This window comes from Neltuma alba, unplaced genomic scaffold, assembly GCF_004799145.2.
Source record: "Neltuma alba isolate B1F8T4 unplaced genomic scaffold, ASM479914v2 tig00011968_pilon, whole genome shotgun sequence".
Classification (NCBI taxonomy): Eukaryota; Viridiplantae; Streptophyta; class Magnoliopsida; order Fabales; family Fabaceae; genus Neltuma; species Neltuma alba.
In genome coordinates, this window is record NW_021636543.1 from 291,462 (window position 1) to 310,704 (window position 19,243).

General features: G+C 35.6%; 2 protein-coding genes across 2 annotated transcripts; one reads left to right on the top strand and one right to left on the bottom strand.

Annotated features, from left to right (window-relative positions):
• Nucleotides 1-9,956: 9,956 nt before the first annotated feature.
• LOC114720140 (uncharacterized) lies at nucleotides 9,957-13,109 on the top strand. The gene is made up of 6 exons (XM_028905754.1): nucleotides 9,957-10,935; nucleotides 11,027-11,235; nucleotides 11,432-11,654; nucleotides 12,175-12,260; nucleotides 12,338-12,429; nucleotides 12,527-13,109. Exons 1-6 carry the CDS (start codon nucleotides 10,846-10,848, stop codon nucleotides 12,766-12,768), a joined length of 942 nt encoding a protein of 313 aa, XP_028761587.1. The 5' UTR covers nucleotides 9,957-10,845; the 3' UTR covers nucleotides 12,769-13,109.
• Nucleotides 13,110-16,546: 3,437 nt separating this feature from the next.
• Nucleotides 16,547-19,113, bottom strand: LOC114720143 (ELMO domain-containing protein A-like). Its single transcript, XM_028905756.1, has 9 exons — nucleotides 18,619-19,113; nucleotides 18,287-18,393; nucleotides 18,048-18,116; nucleotides 17,789-17,904; nucleotides 17,500-17,554; nucleotides 17,280-17,400; nucleotides 17,072-17,119; nucleotides 16,836-16,930; nucleotides 16,547-16,751 (listed from the first exon to the last, which is right to left on the bottom strand). Exons 1-9 carry the CDS (start codon nucleotides 18,719-18,721, stop codon nucleotides 16,650-16,652), a joined length of 816 nt encoding a protein of 271 aa, XP_028761589.1. The 5' UTR covers nucleotides 18,722-19,113; the 3' UTR covers nucleotides 16,547-16,649.
• Nucleotides 19,114-19,243: the final 130 nt, after the last annotated feature.

The following is a 19,243-nucleotide window of genomic DNA, read 5'->3' on the forward strand; positions in this document are numbered from 1 at the left end:
TTATAAGAATCTAATATACTTTGTTTCTTATATTTATCCACTTTTTTCAAAGTGGTCCCTACAATAATAGTAGTTCTAACTAATATATTTAATTAGTAATAATATTTTAAAAAAGACAACACTTATTTATTACAAATAACTAACTTAACTAGTTTTCTTAATCTATTTAAATTAATCAACTAGCTCTTATATTAAAGACCAGGAGTAGTATATGATAACTATGTACGGTAGAGATTAAATAATATTTTTTAGGAAAAATATATGTTTCTTTCAAACTGTCTTTTCTATGCAATGTACTATATATGCATAACAATTTATTAGAGGCAGGTGTGGTAATTTTCAAAAGGGATGAAAATAACACGCACACATATATATGTATATATTTGCTTGGGTAAAGAGTAAAGACAAAAGCGCACCAATTGATATGCGATAATGAAGATGGGGCGTGACCCCAAGGGCTAGGGATCTGATAGTTGAGAAATTATAATTGAGCTTGACCAACTAAATTCTCCAACACCAGGGGCAGGGGTAATAAAGAAAGAGCACACACCATCATGGCCTAGTCAGCAAACGAATCTTCAACTCACAAAAATCAAACTCAAAATCTTTGGCATAGCATAAAGCCAGTGATGACACACACTGTTTGAGGCACTTGACTGTGTCAATAATGTCAACCACGTTTGGAATCGATCACACACGCCACTTGCCACAACCTTGGGGCACCGTCAAGGGGGCTGTTCATTATTATTACTCAAAACATTATAATTAGACTTACGATTCTAATTTAAATTTAAGTACTCTAATTTTCTTTTAGAGCGAAAGGACTGAGGACTTCACGCTTTTGCTCATTTTAGAGTTGATCTTGTTCATGTGACCTGACAAATCTAATCTAATTAAATGAGATTTCATATAACGTAAGCTTGACACCAATGAATTAGACTTCTTCTGAGTTTCTGCTGGTCCAAAAAAAAGACTTCTTCTGAGTTTCTGCTTTCAATCATCACTTGTTATTGAATTTTCAACACCCTTGTCTAATCTAAATGTTGAAACCGATGGCATGGTTTCTCGGATATGTATAATTTATCCATCGATTTTTTTTATTAAGATTACACCACGTGTCCTTTTTTTGGTCACCAAGACTGAAGCATGTGTTACTAAAACAGGAATATATAGGACGATGACCCTTCAAGTTTTGGTGCGATCATTTCTCGATCGTTTTGCAATATGGTCTTTTTCAAGACATCTTATCTTAAGTATGTATCGCAGGGTTGGGCGCTGTTGGCACTCCATTAACTGTGTTTAGTGCACATTATGTTATTGGATAAATTAAAATATCTGTATGCATGAATCTTGGTGGGTCCCATGGCAAGAAAAAGAAGGCGTTGAGCCAGCAACAATCGAAGATAAACTTCACGGCACAGTTGCTATAATGAAGGTGGGACTTGTTAGGGTGTGTGGATTTGGGTCCAGGTTGAAAATTTCAAAGTGAATAAAGTTGAGTTTAATAGATAACATTACGTAATTAAGATTAAAGATTCATAAATTTGAGTCTTAAAATTTGATTTACGATACGGTATTATTCACTCCTCATCGCTCATTTATTCTCAAATTAGATTGATTTTAATTAATAAGAGACTCACTCGACTGAATATGAAAAGTTTCCCATGACAGATAAAATTTTGAGTTGAGACATAACACTTCAATCATTGCTCAAACTCATATATATATATATATATATATATATATATTCTCTTTCAACTTAAGATTTGGATTTCTTCCATTGATAGAGGCCATTTATTCTCTCCCTCTCTTTTTGAGTATTGCTCCCCATTTCTAACCATATTAAATGTTACTTTATATTTATTAATCCCCAAGAATATTATACTTTATTTGATGCACTAAAGCATGAATAACTTAAGGGGAGGTAACGTTATACCGACACCTTGCAATGTCCTTGCTCACACACACACACACAAATCCCCCTCTCCAATATTTGTTTGTGGCTGAGGTCATTTCTCACATTCAAAAATTTTGAAGCATCGGAAACAAGGACAGATAGATCATGAACGGAGTATGAAATGAACATGGGTGGCAGATATGAATTCACAATTTCATATGGATAGTGCTGCATTACCAGAAACCTAATATAGCTTTCCTATTATTTATGATTTGAGGTCCACATAACGTAATATTCCTCTTATATATGGATAGTGTGCGCAATGAATTAAAGCAATGCACTTTATAGATGCAATTGGGTGTCTACATCCATACTATGCATTGCATTTCAACACCATTTCTCATCTCCCAACTAAATGTGGCATCTATTTATTTGTTTATTATAAGCTTCCCATTTCATCCCAACTGTATCTTGAGGTGAAGATGGAGATTCAGACACGCGCACACAAGCAAAAACATAACCCTTGATGATACGAATTATGTGTAAGGTGTTTAGAGGAGTTTTGATGGGTATGGCATTATATTAATCTGAAGCAAAGTCAAACTATGCATATGTATCACTCTAATCTTAAATACCTACTTTTAGGATGGAGTTTTGATCCTAAGTGCAAGTTACTTGTAAATATTTAATATTTTATTCTTAGTTTTATCCCTGTGTAATTGTCACTGATAAAAGAGAAAGAATAGAAATACTCAAGAATGATTTGTAAATGCAGAAAGAGAGAGAAAACTTTGATAAGAGCAAAATTAAATTTTTTTTATCAATTTAATGCAAGTATATGTTTTTTTAATTACTTTATTATATATGCAACACAAGCACCTTCTAAAATACTACCTTCAGTTCTAATTATAACGTCTCGTTTGTAGACTGTCAATAAGGTCTTATGATTAGAACCGAAGGTAGTAAATAAAACTTAGTTGATAGTGGGAAGTGTATAAAAAACGTCTAGGATATTTGAGCTATTAAAAGGAATAGGAATGAATCACCAAGACAAAGGTGAAGGTGGTGATTGAAGAATAAGGGTAAAGGTATAATTATAAGGAATGAGGGGGGGGGGTTAACATGGTATGGGATTTGGAAGTGTGAACAAAGGAGCTAAAAATTCAGAGAGGTCGGCCGACATTTAATAATGAAAAAACAGGGCACGTTGTCTTGTTGCACAGACCAACACATCAAGGGGATGTGATATCCTATATGACTCACGTCCTTGTGTTCCTCTTCCACACATATCAGCTCCTTTTCTGCTCACTCGCATCAATAATTTGTCACGTGCCCCTCTCTCTCCTTCCACCTGTTTCACACCCTTTGGCTCTCTGAACCACCTCACATACGGACACCCGCATTTGGCCCCATTCCCCTCTCCTCTCTAGTAGATCCAAGTGATTAGAAGGAGCATAGTTTAACTAACAACGAGTCATCATAATTCTTACAGTTCAAGTATGTACGTAGTTCAAAATGTCTTAATTATCCAAAGGGAGGGGGCTACTATTAGAAAGCGTCTCTTTGCAGTCTCACAGTGGAAAGCGGACGGCACGATATAATAGGGAGGGATAGGGCAGAATGTCCCACAATGGAATATGCGAGAGGCTCCAGCACAAGACGAGAAGACAAGAATTGAAAGACCGCTTTGTTTCTAATTTTATAAAATATATAAGTTGTCGGTGATGGTCACTGCTGTGCATTTCCACTTCCAGCTTAGAAATCTGTCCTTCCCAACCAGGCTTTGGTAGATACTTGGATAGATATTATTAGGTGGAACGGCCCATTCATTCTCCCATCCCTCGCTTCCATTTCCATCCATTCCTTAACCCAACCACTTATTATTACCTATTACTGCCTCCTCCATTCACATTCCCCCCAGCCATCTCATGTATGTTATAATCTTTTCTTAGAATACATAGTTTTTTGGTTGCTATAATTGCCATGAATTTTAATAAAAAGCTTCTTCTAATTTGCATTAATCAACCGTACCCCTCTCTTTATAATCATACATAGTCAACTTTAATCGATAAGATTCTCAAAAATTATACATTATTGTCGCAACACTAATATATGGTAAGTTGGTAGCAGCAACTCAAGAACTGGTTCCTTAACGAAACAGGTTGGTCTACTTCAAATTTTGAAGAGATATTATTTCTCCACATACATCGCTTTTATCTGTCTTTTTCCTCTACGCCTCCTATTATTTTTAACATCTTCTGTAAATTTCAACACTCTCACGTAGATTACAGTCCATTTCCAAGTGTGCTTAATGAAACTGTTTTTGTAAACTTCACTATACATTAGTGACATTTACTTGCAGAGTGTCCGTGTTCAACAGCTTAAATCATGTATATGAACGTTTTAAAAACGTTATTATGTTCACATCTATAACACAGAAACGGCCATTCATTCTTGTTTTGTTTTGTCTGCTTGCAAGAATTTCTGTGGTGAAAAATCTTTCTCTGTGATTTTCTATTTATATTATTTAAATAGATCATATTATATATAAATATATATATTAAAAGAGTGGCAAATGAAAGCCAGTAATATAGCATCATATTCCCTCTAATTTTCAGACTGACTATTAGTTGCCGGCCAGTCTGATTGACGAACCAAAACTGAAAGGCTTAGATTTATAAGAATTTTTTTGCCAAAAAAAACCGTAGTTTAAGGTCAGTGGAGCTTTTAAGTGACTGTACCGGATCGCTTCAACTAAATAATCTTGAGGGTCTAAATGTCTAATTAACTACCCCACAACCTTTCAATGGTTCAAGGATTGTCGTGGTCATGATTGGTCATTCCATTTTGCGTATGATTTTTTTAATTTGTCATATTTATTATGTTAGCTATATTTTATTTTAAACAAAGAAATTTTCCTAGGCTGCTTTGACACTAAAGCGCAAACGAAGGATGTAATCTTTCCCATCACCAAGGGGAGACAAACTGCCTGGGCTGTTTTTAAAATCCATCGCCTGGAGGTGGGCCCTCCTTTTTAAATTGTGTCGCAGATACTTTTGTATTTCCCACACTCACTTCTCAAGAAATTTGTGGTCCTCATTGTGAGCCAGACCAAGAAAATGACGTTTAGCCGGAGGAAAAACGAATATTGGCTACAGGCTCAAGCATCGTTTTTAGACGAAATAAAAATAAATAAATTTTTCCCGTAACTTTAACTTGATTATAATTCAATAATTATTAAAACTAAGGACAAATTTTCTAAATAGCTAAAATATAAAGACTGAATTATTCTTAATTAAACTTGAGAAACTGAATTTTAACCTAGTTAAAATTATAAAAACTGTGTTGTATTGAAAGCTAAAGTTTAAGGACTAAGTTACAATTAAATCAAAACTATTAGGATAAAAATATTAATGGTGTCTTTTTAAAATATATTGAACTAGAAAACAACTAAGAATAATCAATATAATTAAAATATTGTATCACTGTAATAACAAATGATTGGCTTCACACCTTTGCTGGGGATTTAAAAGAAATGACAAAACAAAAGTATACATAGATTTCAACACATTAAATCATCAAGATCATTCAGAATCAATTTTTTAATAAGACGTAATATAAGCATAATATTTGTAATGCACGAAAATGAATCGAACATATATCTAAGAAATATATATTTATAAAAAAATTGCATTAAATTAGATGCTTTGTGCGTGATGCTTGGTAATTTGTTGGGCAGATAATGGTATAACATTTCGGTGATACAGTGACAAATTCTTAGTCAAAGTCGGTAATGGCAGCGAAGAGAGCGGCAAGATCTGCGTTTGAGTTGGCCAAGGCGTCTCCACTTTATTTTTCCTCCTATTTTCATTCACTTTTTATTTCAGTTATAAGATTAAGATTTTAACGGTTAATATTTTACATTTATAAAATTATAAATACAATATTAAAATTTCAAAAATAAATAAATAAAAGCAAATAAACCTACTAAATGTTAGCAAATATGATTCAAAACAACAATAAAAAATACTTTATAAAATTATTTTAAAAAACACTAAATCTAGACCGTTAAACTTTTAATCTTAATAGTTGAGATGGGAAGTGAATGGAAATGGAGAGAAAGAGAATTGAAGAGACTATTTGTCTGTTTGGACTTTGGTTGCCCTTCTTTTTCATTTTTTTTAAAATTTTAAATTTAATTATTTGTTGTAATATTTTTATTTTTTATTTTCTTTCGATTGCCTTGTCAGGAAAGCACCACGGAGTGGTGGTGACGTCATTTTGTTGAAGTTTTGATATTTATGATATTTTTATTTACGTGGCATACCGTGGCGGACAAACCGGGTGCTCCTCCTTCGGTTTCGTCCCAACCCCCATCAATTTTCAAATTTTTAATAAAAAATAATACTTTTTTATAATCACAGTTAAGTTTAGAAATCACATACTCCTTCATTTGTATTTTATATTTTACCGGAATGAAGAGAAAACATTAAACCTTACTTACTTCAAAATTCAACAATTTTGCAACTTTTACATTTTTTAAAAAATACTACCTCCAATCCTAATTATAAGAGCTAGTTGACTAATTTGAAGAGATTAAGAAAAAAAGTTAAGTTAGTTATTTGTAATAAATAGGTATAGTTTTTCATAAAATATTCTTATTAATCAAATGTATTGATTGAAATTATTATTGTTAGAAATAAATATGAGAGACAAAATGGATTGATGTATTATATTTAGAATTAAAATAAAAGTCAAACAATATCTTATATTAAGGACCGGAGGTAGTAATAAGATATACTACGTATATCCGGTCTTAATTATAAGAACTAGTTAACTAATTTGATGAGATTAAAGAAATAAGTTAAGTTAGTTATTTGTAATAAATAAGCGGTGTCTTTCCTAAAATATGTAACAAATAGGTGGTGTCTTTCTTAAGATATCTTTACTAATTAAGTGTATTGGTTAGAACTACCACTGTTAGAAGGATTATCTTGAGAAAAAAATGCATAAATATGAGAGAAAAAGTGGATTGGGATCTTATATCTAGAACCAAAATAAAATTCAAACAAAGTCTTATATTAAAGACCAAAGGTAGTATAATTTTTTGCCAAGAAACAATATATACTACCTCTAATAATTTTTTGCCAAGAAACAATATATACTACCTCTAGTATTTAATATAAGAGCTTGTTTGATTTTTATTTTTGTCATAACTATAAGATTTTAATTCATTTTGTCTCTCATATTTATCTTTTTTTTAAGATAGTCATTGTAATAATGATAGTTATAGCCAATGTACTTAATTAACAAAGATAATTTAGGAAAAGTAAAACCTATTTATTACAAATAACTAACGTCACTGATTTTTTAATCTGCTCAAATTAGTCAACTAGTTTTTAAATTAAATACATGAGGCAGTACAGTGTTAAATAAAAAGTAAAATAATGCTCATCTAGTCCTAAATATAAAATCCTTATACTAGTGTGTATAAGAGTCTTATATTTAGGATCGGAGGAGTACTACTATATATATATTAAAAAGTTAATGAGATGTTAAAAATAAAAAATGAAAAAAATTCTTTCCTACTTATAAATTATAATTATAAATAAAATTAGAAAAGCGTGTGCGAGTGAATAATGAAAACAGGCGAAAGGTCTAAGGGGTTGTTTCAACTTTTAACTTCAAGGCATGGCTTCCGGTGATTTGTGACGAATACTAATTGCAGAGCTGCCCTTAGCTGTCGACGCGGGTTCCCTCCCCAATTTCATCGTTCCATTTACAGTTAGTCAGTTACAAGTCGAATAAAATCCAAATTAGAGGCAACACCTAACCTAAACTCTTTTTTATTAACTCCCATCTAATTAGTGATAATACGTTTCCTTAAATCATATTTAAAACAACTTCCCCATTACGATACCTTCCTTGGAGTTAATGGGCCAATCAGGATAGTTACTTCCCTGACGAGGGATATGAAAACTTTTTATTGGCACTTATAGTTAAAATATGTCTCCTGAAACAAAAGCTCACTTGCGGATGCGTTATTAGCAGGGAAAAAAAAACCCTCTTTTATTCAGCTATCTTAGATCAATGTTATTGACATTTACGGACAATTATGAAAAACAATTTACTAAGATTTAATCCCCTTTCATTTTAATTTTTAGTTGGGCATATGCTCTCATTTCTACCCCAAAAAAAAAATCTCTTTCAAACTTTTATTGATAAAAAAATTTAAATTAAAATATCGGTATTTTGTATGTATAAAATTTGTAAGCTGTTGATACTTTTTATACAGTAGTATAAAAACGTGTTATATTCTTTTCACCCGTCAAATTTTCAATATGATTTTTTAAAAACATTTTCGTGTAGGAGGAACTTTTTATACATAAAAACTTATTATATTCGTCAAACCAATAAAATGTTTAATGCAGGAGGACCTTGATGAGCTATCGACTTTTCTCCCTCAAAAAAATGTTTTTTTTTTGGTATTTGTTAGTTATTAATATAGAAACAAAATAGCTTTCTTGACATGATTTTCCTCATTCATAAAATTTTATCTTACAACATTGCTTATGATTTTTCATTGACTACCTTTTTGTATCCAATCATATTTTATACAAAATAAGCCTTAAATTGCATTGGAATTACTCCTCCGGTCCTAATTATAAGACCCAATTGACTTATTTGAGGAGATTAAGGAAGTAAGTTAAGTTGGTTATTTATAATAAATAAGTGTTGTCATTCCTAAAATATCCTTGCTAATTAAGTATATTGGCTAAAACTATCATTATTAGAAGGATTATCTTGGAAAAAAATGCATAAATATAAGAGACAAAATGGATTGGGTCTTATAATTAGAACCAAATAAAAAGTCAAATTGGGTCTTATAATAAGGACCGGAAGAATACCATGGATGCAAGTCAACCATTATCTTCTTTCTCTTTTCGCCCTAACTCCAGATAGAAAGTTATATGGTCTTAGAAGAAGTTTGCCCCTTTATATATTTTCGAGTGAAATTACAATCGCTTGTCATCAAACAAATTTCGATATAATCGATCAGAAAAAATAATTTGCGAAGGAAAATTTCAAAGATATATATTTTTTCCCCCGTGGGAAGCAAACAGAAGTACATTTTTTTGTACAATTTTTCAATTATAATTTTTTAATTTTTAATGACAGTAGTATATATAAATTTCAATATCTTAATCAATTTTAAAAAATTACATAATTTATTACTTCTCTTGCCCTAAATATAAGACTTCTTAGGACCCAACGAGTATTTATAGATCATAAACAATATAGCTTCCCTCGTCCCCTCCATTTATTGTCGTTGTAAGATTTTATGCATGGATCTCATGAGTCTCTTTTTTGCTTTTTTTGTCGCCAATTTTCCCTTGTTGCTTTAAATACTGTACATATTTTGCCAGCATTTAAATACTGTACATTTAAATTTAAAATATAACACACTATATGTATAATAAATTATTGCTTATACACAAAATTAATAAATGGTATGACAAAAAAATTATGCGTTATTATATATCACCTTGTTTTGATTTGGATTATTCTCTTAAAGAAGTTCAACTCTCTTGTACAGAACTGCAGGGGTGCAACGCATTCTTAATTATAATTGAATTATATAACAAAATTATTTAATTATTATGCACCCTTATTTAATATTCACATTATTTATTTCGTACCTGCATTTTAGAAAATATTAAGTATTCCTTAAAATTTGTGACTTTCACTCCTCAAAATTTTGTCCAGGAAAGAAAATCGATGTGACTACCTGCTAATGGTTGGAAAAAAAATTCTGTCTCTCCAGTTATACATTTTACCTTTATATAGTAAAGAAAAATTACAACCTTTGAAATAATAAAAAAACATAAAAGGAATATGCAAAACACACGACTGCGTCCCTGGGAGTGGGTGACAAACCTGGTCTCCAGTGATTTTAAAAATACAAATAATAGATATTATGTATTTTAATTAATGGCCGAGGCAAATGAGAGAGACGGATGAATCTCATAAATGTTTATATAAATATATTGCAATCAAAGAAGGGACGGAGTGCTCGGGCCTGTTCTTGTGCATCTAACTCTCCACATTATCTGAGCTTCTCCGATTCTCACTTCTCCGCGATTCGCTCCTTCTAGAAGCCACTGAACCTGTCCTCTTTCGGAATTTCCCGTTCATTTCTTCAGCTTTTTCTTCCCCGGGAGCCACTGTGTGTGGAGCACCCATAAACATTTATGATCAGGACAGAGCAAGCTCTCTGCATGTGCTGGGAGAATTTTCTCCGTCACTGTCCTTCTCTTCTTTCAAACTTTCCGGTAATTTGCGTGGGTATGGTCGTGATTCCACTGGTGGTTTCTTTCTGTATGAAGGTTTAAGGGTAAAGCGTCCGCTTGTTTATGTCCAAGTTTCTTAAGTATCCAACAAAGACGAGTGGGGTTGAGTTTTCTTGAAGGCTTAGCCAAATAGCGAAAGAGAGAGAAACTAGTCAATGTAAAGACTATAATTGCGGGAAAATTAGCGGGAAAATTAGTGTCTCCGGCCGAAGTTTTAGTGGTGAATTTACAATATTGCCGGCAAAGTTATCTTTCTGGGGAAACAGAGAGACAAGGAAGGAGATATAGAGATAAATTGACAGCAAGATTGAGTTTTCCGGGAAATTCGGCTTCCAAACGTCAAAAAATAGGATTCTTTACGAAAGTCGTTTGCATTTCAAATATTTTCCTCCTCCTTCCAAACAGATCATTCCGTTCCGACTCCAACAATTGCTCGTTCTCTCCCTCTCTCCTTCCCCCCCCCCCCCCGGGGCAGTTTCAGTTTTTCACCTTTGGGCTGTCTCTGTTTTCAGGGTTGGGAGTGAAGCTGAGACACCCCCTTCCCTTTCACCTTCTTCTTATCGCCCTCTTTTTGTCTTCCTCCTTTCCGTCAAAGCCATGATTTTCGATAAAGGGCCAATGCAATCAAACCTTGACTGCTTCCTCAGACGTACGACACCGGTGGTTCAATCCCAATTTCTACCAAAGGTAGGTGCTTTTGACCTTCGCTGGTCGTGAAGCCTTTGATCTTAATTTAATGCGCTCTTAATCAGTTTTGATTGTATGTATATTTTGACAGTCTGAGATTAGGAACCTTAATCGTTTATGGCATCCGTGGGAGAGGGAAACCGTAGAGTATTTCACCTTGCGTGATCTCTGGAATCGCTACGACGAATGGAGTGCGTACGGAGCTGGAGTTCCAATCACTTTGAACAATGGGGAGACCCTTGTACAATACTATGTGCCTTACCTCTCCGCAATTCAGATTTTCACGAGCAGTACTTACAGGTATGCATTCCGACACCAGAAACCATTTTCAATCATTTTTGTCTTCTTGACCTGATCAAGACCCGTTTCTTCCCACCGCCAAGCTCGGAAAGGTTCCCCGTTTTCATCGATGAGATATCATGTTTTGGTTAATGTTTATGAAATGGGCTGTCGTCTATAAACTTTGGATTGAATGTCTTACGAATGTTATTTTCAGGGAAGAGACTGAGTCCGGCGACAGTGAGGCAAGGGATTCGTGTAGTGATTCTTTCAGCGAGGAGAGCGAGAGTGATAAGTTATGGAGGTGGGATGGGAGTTCTTCTGAGGAAGGAGGGTTGGAGCAAGACTGTCTCTGGCATCTGAATGACAGATTGGGTAATCTCTATTTCCAATATTTTGAGAGATCAACTCCATATGGAAGAGTCCCTTTGATGGATAAGGTGCGTGTGCTTGTTCATGTCTTCGTTCAGCCATTTTTATTTTCTCGCCCTTTGTTTGTTTTAACTTCGATTACAACTTCATCTCAGTCTACTCTGCCTTTCCTGTTCTTAATACTATCAGAATGTGTTCACTTAGAATAGGAACAGGGAAAGAGCTCTTCGGTTGGGTTGTGGTATAATCACCGAAGTTCGTTTCATCACAGACATCCATAAGAGATAAACTTTTGAACTTTTGACTTTTCAATATGAATCTAGAGACCCTATTCCCTTATCTCTGTCCGTATTGACTTATCTGATATCTCTCTTTCAAGTGGAAACGGGAATTATATATATTCTGATTTCTTATCTAAACGTAATTGTTATATTTCTTGTAAGCATATATTCCGACTTTTTTCCCCCTCCTTGAATGTGATGCCCGTCATTGAATAGTTCTTGCCGCGTGAATAAGACAAATTCCACCCGTATATTACGTTCTGCACCAAAAAGATTCCACGGTTGAGTCATTCCTTTTCACTCACAGGTAACTGGGTTAGCTCAAAGATTCCCCGGGTTGATGTCATTAAGAAGCGTGGATCTTTCACCGGCTAGCTGGATGGCCGTTGCTTGGTAAGAAAGTCTGGTTACTGAGATTTCTAAGCATTAGGTACGTTCAATATGCTGACGAATACGCACTGTTGTTTCAGGTACCCCATATATCATATTCCCATGGGAAGAACAATCAAAGATCTGTCGACCTGCTTCCTCACATACCACACACTATCATCGTCATTCCAAGGTAGTGAGTCCAGTTCCTGCACATCCCTCTAAGTCATGAATTGGCGGATTGTAAAAAGAATGATCAGTGAAAGGCGTGTGTGTGATTTGTTATGCAGATATGGACATTGAAGATGAGAGCGAGGGAGGGCACGCGAAGAGAAAAGAAGGGGAAGGGATGTCGCTGCCAGCATTTGGATTGGCCACGTACAAGATGCAAGGCAATGTGTGGGTGTCGGGTAATTATGGTAGGGACCAAGAGAGAATTTTGTCACTACTCAGCGTGGCAGATTCATGGTTGAAGCAACTGAGGGTCTCTCATCATGACTTCAATTACTTTAATGGCATTCGCCATCCCTGAATTCCTCCTTTTCATTCTTTCTCCCTAACTGCATGAGGACCAGCTGGTTTCTCTATCACATTGCTTTGGAATTTTTAGGCTTTTCTTCTCTCTTTTCTTTTTCCTTTTGTGTGTGAAAGAGTGTTGAGGGATCTGATACATGTTACATTTAGGAGCAGCTGAGAGGGATGTGTTTATCTTTATCTTTATCTTTTTTAAACAGCCTCTGATGGAGGAGAGGCTCTGTATGTAGAAAAGAAGAGAGATAGGCGGAGTGAGTGAGGAGGGCGAGACCATAGAACTTGGAATACGGATTCAATCAGACCTGTGGAGTGGAAGGAACCCCCTTGTTCATTTTCTTACTCTGCATCTTTCGCTTCTTGTTTTATTTGGTCATTTACATTGAGCTTCGATGCCCACCGCACTGTGCCAACATGACTAACGAACCCGAAAAAAAATAGAAGCGGCAATTTTGCAACATCTTTGATAGCTGTTATGGAAATACGTGTGAAGAGCTTAACCCGAGTATTTTTGGGCATTTTTATTCGACATAAGGATCATTCCTACGGACTTAGTTTTTCTCTGCCTTTAATGCTTAGTTCTAATAGAAGGCGTTTGGTTGGTACTCCTATAATGGGTAAGTAAAACAATCCCATTCTTCAGTTCCTGATGCTTTCTGCCTTCAACTCGCCTCCTTCTCCCTTGAAAGTGATGTTTGCTGCGAAAGCATATCTTGCCATTTCATCCCTACACGCTATGAAAGCTGAAAAATAATTTAGGAAATTCTTATGTCATCTATAAATTCAAGATCTTTAAAATTCTGGCTAACTGTTGACACCTACATGAGACGAAGGCATTTTATAAATAGTTTGAAGTTGCATCCCGTTGGATATATCGTAATGCAGGAAATTTTAGGAGGGCAGGAGCGTAATAATTTGAATGTTCATTTAATAATTCAAAATATTAAGTTAAAGTAAAAGCAATCTAGTGACATAAACTAATATTTTTTACTTGTGGGGTAAGTGGAAGGAAAAACGTTGTTATCCAGATGGAAGTGAATGCAAAATTAGAGAATGGGCCAGGTTGAGGGGAAAGGATGGAAAAAGCAGGAAAAGAGACAAGGCACCAACGAAGGCCTCACACTTCGCAGTCCCACACAGAAGGCTTCTCCAAGTCAAATGCATCAGTATCATAATTAGCTGTTCGCCACTTCTCACTCCTCACCCACTTGGCTTTCCATGAGTGTTTGTACGTTTAATCTCATTTAATTATAACATAACTATGTTAATGAAACTGACCTCTTATCATCCTTCCCATCCTTTCCCTAACCGTAGTAGTCCTCTTAATGAATAGTGATGTTATCAGATTTAAGAAACTCAATTCTAAAGGAATTACAAAGTCGTAACGGCAGCCGATGGTAAATGAAGTTAAAGTGCGGCAAAGCCAATGGTTACAGTAAATGAAAGTGAAAATAAATATAACCCTCACAAGTAAGCTACCAATTGCCATTGCCACTGAAACGGGTTATTTAGTTTAAGAATCATATGGACCGTAAGGTAGGTGAATTAATCCAGGTTTATTGTTTAATGGGTGATAAGAATAAAGCCACTTCATTCATAATACTTGTTGGAATGCTACGTGAAGGCACTTAAATGAAACAAAATGAGAGATTAGAATGAAGCATGGCAGGATAGATAGCAAGTGTATAAATTTGAGTTAAGTAGTATGATTGGTGGTCATGGCACAATGATTGCTTAACAGCGAAGTGCGATGGGTTTTCAAGTGGAAGACTTGATAATTCAGCTTGTGCGTTGTGGTCTGGGTACTATCCAGGTGGGCGAACCAACAATAAATACAAAATGTGTGCCCTCACCTAGGCCTCTTCATCATTACATCTTCATATGTTTGATCCCTTCCTTCCTCACTTGAAATATTTTATTCACTTTTCTTTGTTGGCTCTGCAAGAAGTCATGGTCACAAGAGCCCAACGTATTAAACCAACCAACTTGGTGCCACAATCTGGAGGCCTCACACCATATCAAGTCAACACAACAACGTGGCTCGGGATATATAAAATCAAACATTAGAAAATGGAGGTGCTAGCTACTAATAATGAGGCCTTAATAGATGCTGCGAATGCAATCTGATGAGCGAAGAAAAGAGAGGGCCGATACTGAAGTAGGTAGGATGCTGCAGCAAGTGGAGTAGCCCCAATATTATTTGGACCCAATTTGTTCTATTTTCTTTCTCTACCACTAATTGGTGGTGCCATGCACCATGACTCTGCAGAGCTCTCCCACCTCAGAACAGTTCACTTTTCAATCATGTTTACCACTTTCTACTTCACTTACTCGCCTTCCAAGTGCTTGTCGCATTCTGCTAGTACTCAACAAAATTCACTAGCATTTTTACCTACATTTTCACAATTTATTAACATTCAAAGCAGCCCCAATCCTGATTTAGAATTCCATTACTAATATTTTATTAAGAAATTAGATTGTTGTGATAAAAATATTATTTACTGCATAAACACAGCATGGGTGTGGAAAATGAACTTGGAACTCATGAAAGGCCCTGTGTCTTGTGAGTAAATGCTAGCACAGTTGTTCAAACTAAGATGGGAAAATATCTCTGAACCTTGCTGACGGGCTGTGAAAAATGTACGTTTGAAATTTGAATATTAATTTGGCCAAGCACTTAGATGGGCTCAATACCTTAGGAGGACATGCTTAAATATTATGTTCCTAGCGCAAGCTGACAGGGTCCCTGGTTCACTAGAAGTCTAGAACAAAGGATGATGCTAGAGTTAGAGAATTTTCTCCTTGTTTTAGTGGGGGACATTCTGCTCTCTTGATCTTTTGGTCCGTCCCAAACATGTGCCTATAAAATAGGTTCTTTGTATCTATGTGTACTTGGACAAGACAATATCATTTGAACGGGAGACAACCTGAACCTATTTAGTCACTAGGACTTGTCAGAAATCACCACCAGTAATCTAATGCTTCATCAAATACGAATCCCCAGAGTTGAAAAGCATAATGAAAATCTCCTCACAAGAACAACAATGGTAGCGTCTTTTTAAAAGCCACAGTCAACTATCCCCTAACGGAACTAGCCAAAATGGATCCAATATGCAGGGAACATCGTTTTGAACCAACCAGTATAGAGACGCCAACAGCCTCTTGAAGAAGCCTCTTACACGTATGAGACGGCACAGGGGATGACAGAATAGAAGCAGAATATGACAACGCTAAAATTTCGTGAAGATCATGGGGCCCAACCACGTTCACGTTGGCGGTGGTGAGCTTAGAAAATTTAGTCATTGTAAGTTGATTGATTAAATACAAAATTTCATGGGGAGCGAAGACACTTGACATGGGCCATGCAATTCAAATAGCGAAAATTAGACACATTTAGAATTGAATGTGAGTTGTAATATTTATGACTTACAAATACTATAATTTTGTAGAGGTTTTATATGATATACTGATTTTTCATATTTTTCTTTTCAGATCAAGCTTGGTTTTATTAGCTTTTGGTCCATAAGTTAGATGGGTTAAAAATTGATCCAAACATGCTAAAAAAATGTAAACATGCTTATGACCTACACAAGCCATTTTTCAAGCCCAGCATGGTGATCCAGAAATAAGCATAGAGAACATGAATTTTCTTAATTGATTTTCACTTCCTGATAACTAATTTTCGTTTATTTAAATTTTTTTGTTCATTCAGTAGTTTCTCTCTTGTTTCAAAAGAACTGGGCAATGATGTCATTTTCAGGGGAGACTTTCAGTGGGCGACTGTAGTTCAAATAATTCTTGGCCATGGATCTTACGGCACTATTTACAAAGAAACTACTCAGAATGTGAGTTTAATGAATCTGGATGACATGGGAGAAAAAGCTATTGGTACAATAAACTGTAAGCTGGAAGGTCTCGTATTCTGTTAATGTATTCTAGAGACAAGTCTCTCTCTAGTTGCTCTCGGGTTGCTTGTAGAACCTCCTGAAGCCATCAAATTCATCGAAAGAGAGTCAATACAACTGCAGTGAATATACACAGAACACGTACGGAAAGAAATAATCATACGTTGAAATTCATGTAGGAAGCATTCATAGCCAGCCAATTGGCATCCATCATCTCGAAAGCTATGCAGTATAAAACATCGAATGCTTCTTCTTCTTCTGCAATACCCACCATTCTCAGATTTAAACGTTTGAAACAGTAGACGAAATTCTATTTTTAATTGTGGATATTACTTGCCCAATACGTGCTTGGCTTTTGCGTGTGAAGACAGGGAAGAGACTGAGATGCAAAACTATTACCTTTTAAAAACTTCATAAAGTTTGAGCCGGCAGCAGTCTGAGACTTGTCTGCAAAGATCGGTCCGCACAAAAAAAGGGTTAAAACACTGTAGTTACATTTTTCTGAAAGCGTATGTGATGTTATCATTTTCGTCTGCGTTTTTCTGTCATTAAAGACATGGACAGGTACTCATAAGTCATAACGGAGCGAAGATTGTTCAGTACAAACCCGAGCATAAATCCAACAGATGTATCAACATGAATGATATGTTAATGCCAGCGACAGCAAATGGATATTCCCACGCTGATCGCTTTCCGTCTTTCTTGTATAATAACCGATGAAAGGATGCCTTCATTTTGAATTGCCATAAAATGTAAAAGAGATCATGACAGTCACGCCCAATTCTCCTATACATGCCAAAAATGAAGAAGAAGGTAGAAGCGCACACCGGATATGTCCGTGCATGAAAGAGCAGATTTTCAACGGAAATAAAGCCACATCCCCTGAGATAGAAGGCTTTTATTTAACAAAATCTGTGAATATTAAAACGGAAAGCATACAAAAGTACATGGTTTAGTTTAGCACTGCCAATTTAAGTAATTGTTATAGTACGTTAGGAGAAGACTATAAGAAGGAAGGTTCGGAATTAATATGGCAGCGGAAATATTGAATCTACTAAACAGAGCAGAGTTTGAAAAGAGGAAGCATAGAATGGAAAAAATATGATGAATGAATACCTGATGTCGGTGGATGGATTAGAACCTTGCCATCCCATATCTTTCCATTGTTCAGATATCATTCCTCTCAAGGAAACATTCGGAAAGGCACAATGCCACAACGCTCTCAACGCTTCCTGTTCACACAGTTCACAACACAGATCATGAAATCTTGATTAGCAAAACTGAGAAATCAATTGAACTTGTCTTTTTCTAAGCAATACAAATAAATTATGATGAAAGCATGAAGGAGCATATAAACTCGCGCTCACACAAACACCTGATGATCAGGGCGAGTCTCATCAAAAGGCACCAGCAGTCGTTCTTGAAGCCTGTGAAGTCTCCTCTCCTGACAAAAAATGGAAACTTTGCCAGTTCATTGAATCTGTAGCTACTATAATAATTGTCTTTTTCTATATAAATTGATAGTTCATGGATGCCAGTGCAGAGTGATAAAAAGTACAGAGAGGGAAACTCAGAGGAAGAATTAATGTCATTAAGTGTTTCATCCTGAGATACCTGAAGAGGACAGAGACATTCATGAAATTTTCCATTTTGTTTGGTGGTTGGGCGGAGAAAGAATCCAACAATCCACGATCCGTGTTCAACCATAGCATTTGCAGCGCCTAACAAAACATTCATCGCCAATTAAACAAACAAATGAACATTGCATTACGTTCAGATCCAGAAGACAAACAGAACAACATAATGATGCCTTCGTTGATGATAATAATGAACAGCCTAAAACCTTATTGTGACGCAAATGAAAAGGAAGTTAAAAGATCTTGAAGGATCCCCGAAGTCATAATAAATGCCAAGACAGGAGGGAGAGAAAGAGAATAGAAAAATACCTGCTATGGCATCCACAGAGAAATGTCGCCGGTGATTTTTCATGGCGATGAAAGGAGAAATTAAGATGTTTTGATTAGAAACTGAATTGTGTTGACTGCTCATTGATTACCTACAGCCCAGGTTGGCTTGGCTGTAGAAATTGTGGTCAAACAGCGCCAAATCTGCAGCGTCCAGTTTTGGATTGATGATACTGGGAAGCATTACCCTGTAATTTATTTGAGTCCAGTAAATGAGTTCGATCAGTTTCAATCCAATGCGCTTGCTGCCTTCTTTTGTTCATCTGATGATACTATTCAATTACTTAATCCAATGGATTTCGGTTTAATGATTAACCCAAGCTTCTGTGAGCAGACACCATTTTAAAAACCGCATCTCTTTCATCATCGAACTACCTTCTGAAAAAAGAACTTATTCCTCAAGACCTCTCTGCAGCCAAATCCTCACCAATGGAGTCGTTGAAATTGAGACGTGGGCTGCAAATGAGTAAATTTAGTAGAAGGAGCAAATACAGGTCATGCATCGCCCGGAATAAAAGGAAGAAGTTGGAGAGACCCCTCTCCCGGACATGTGGACCTCGTACTCGTCCAATGATTAACATTCTTTCTCAATAATCAACCGTTGGAT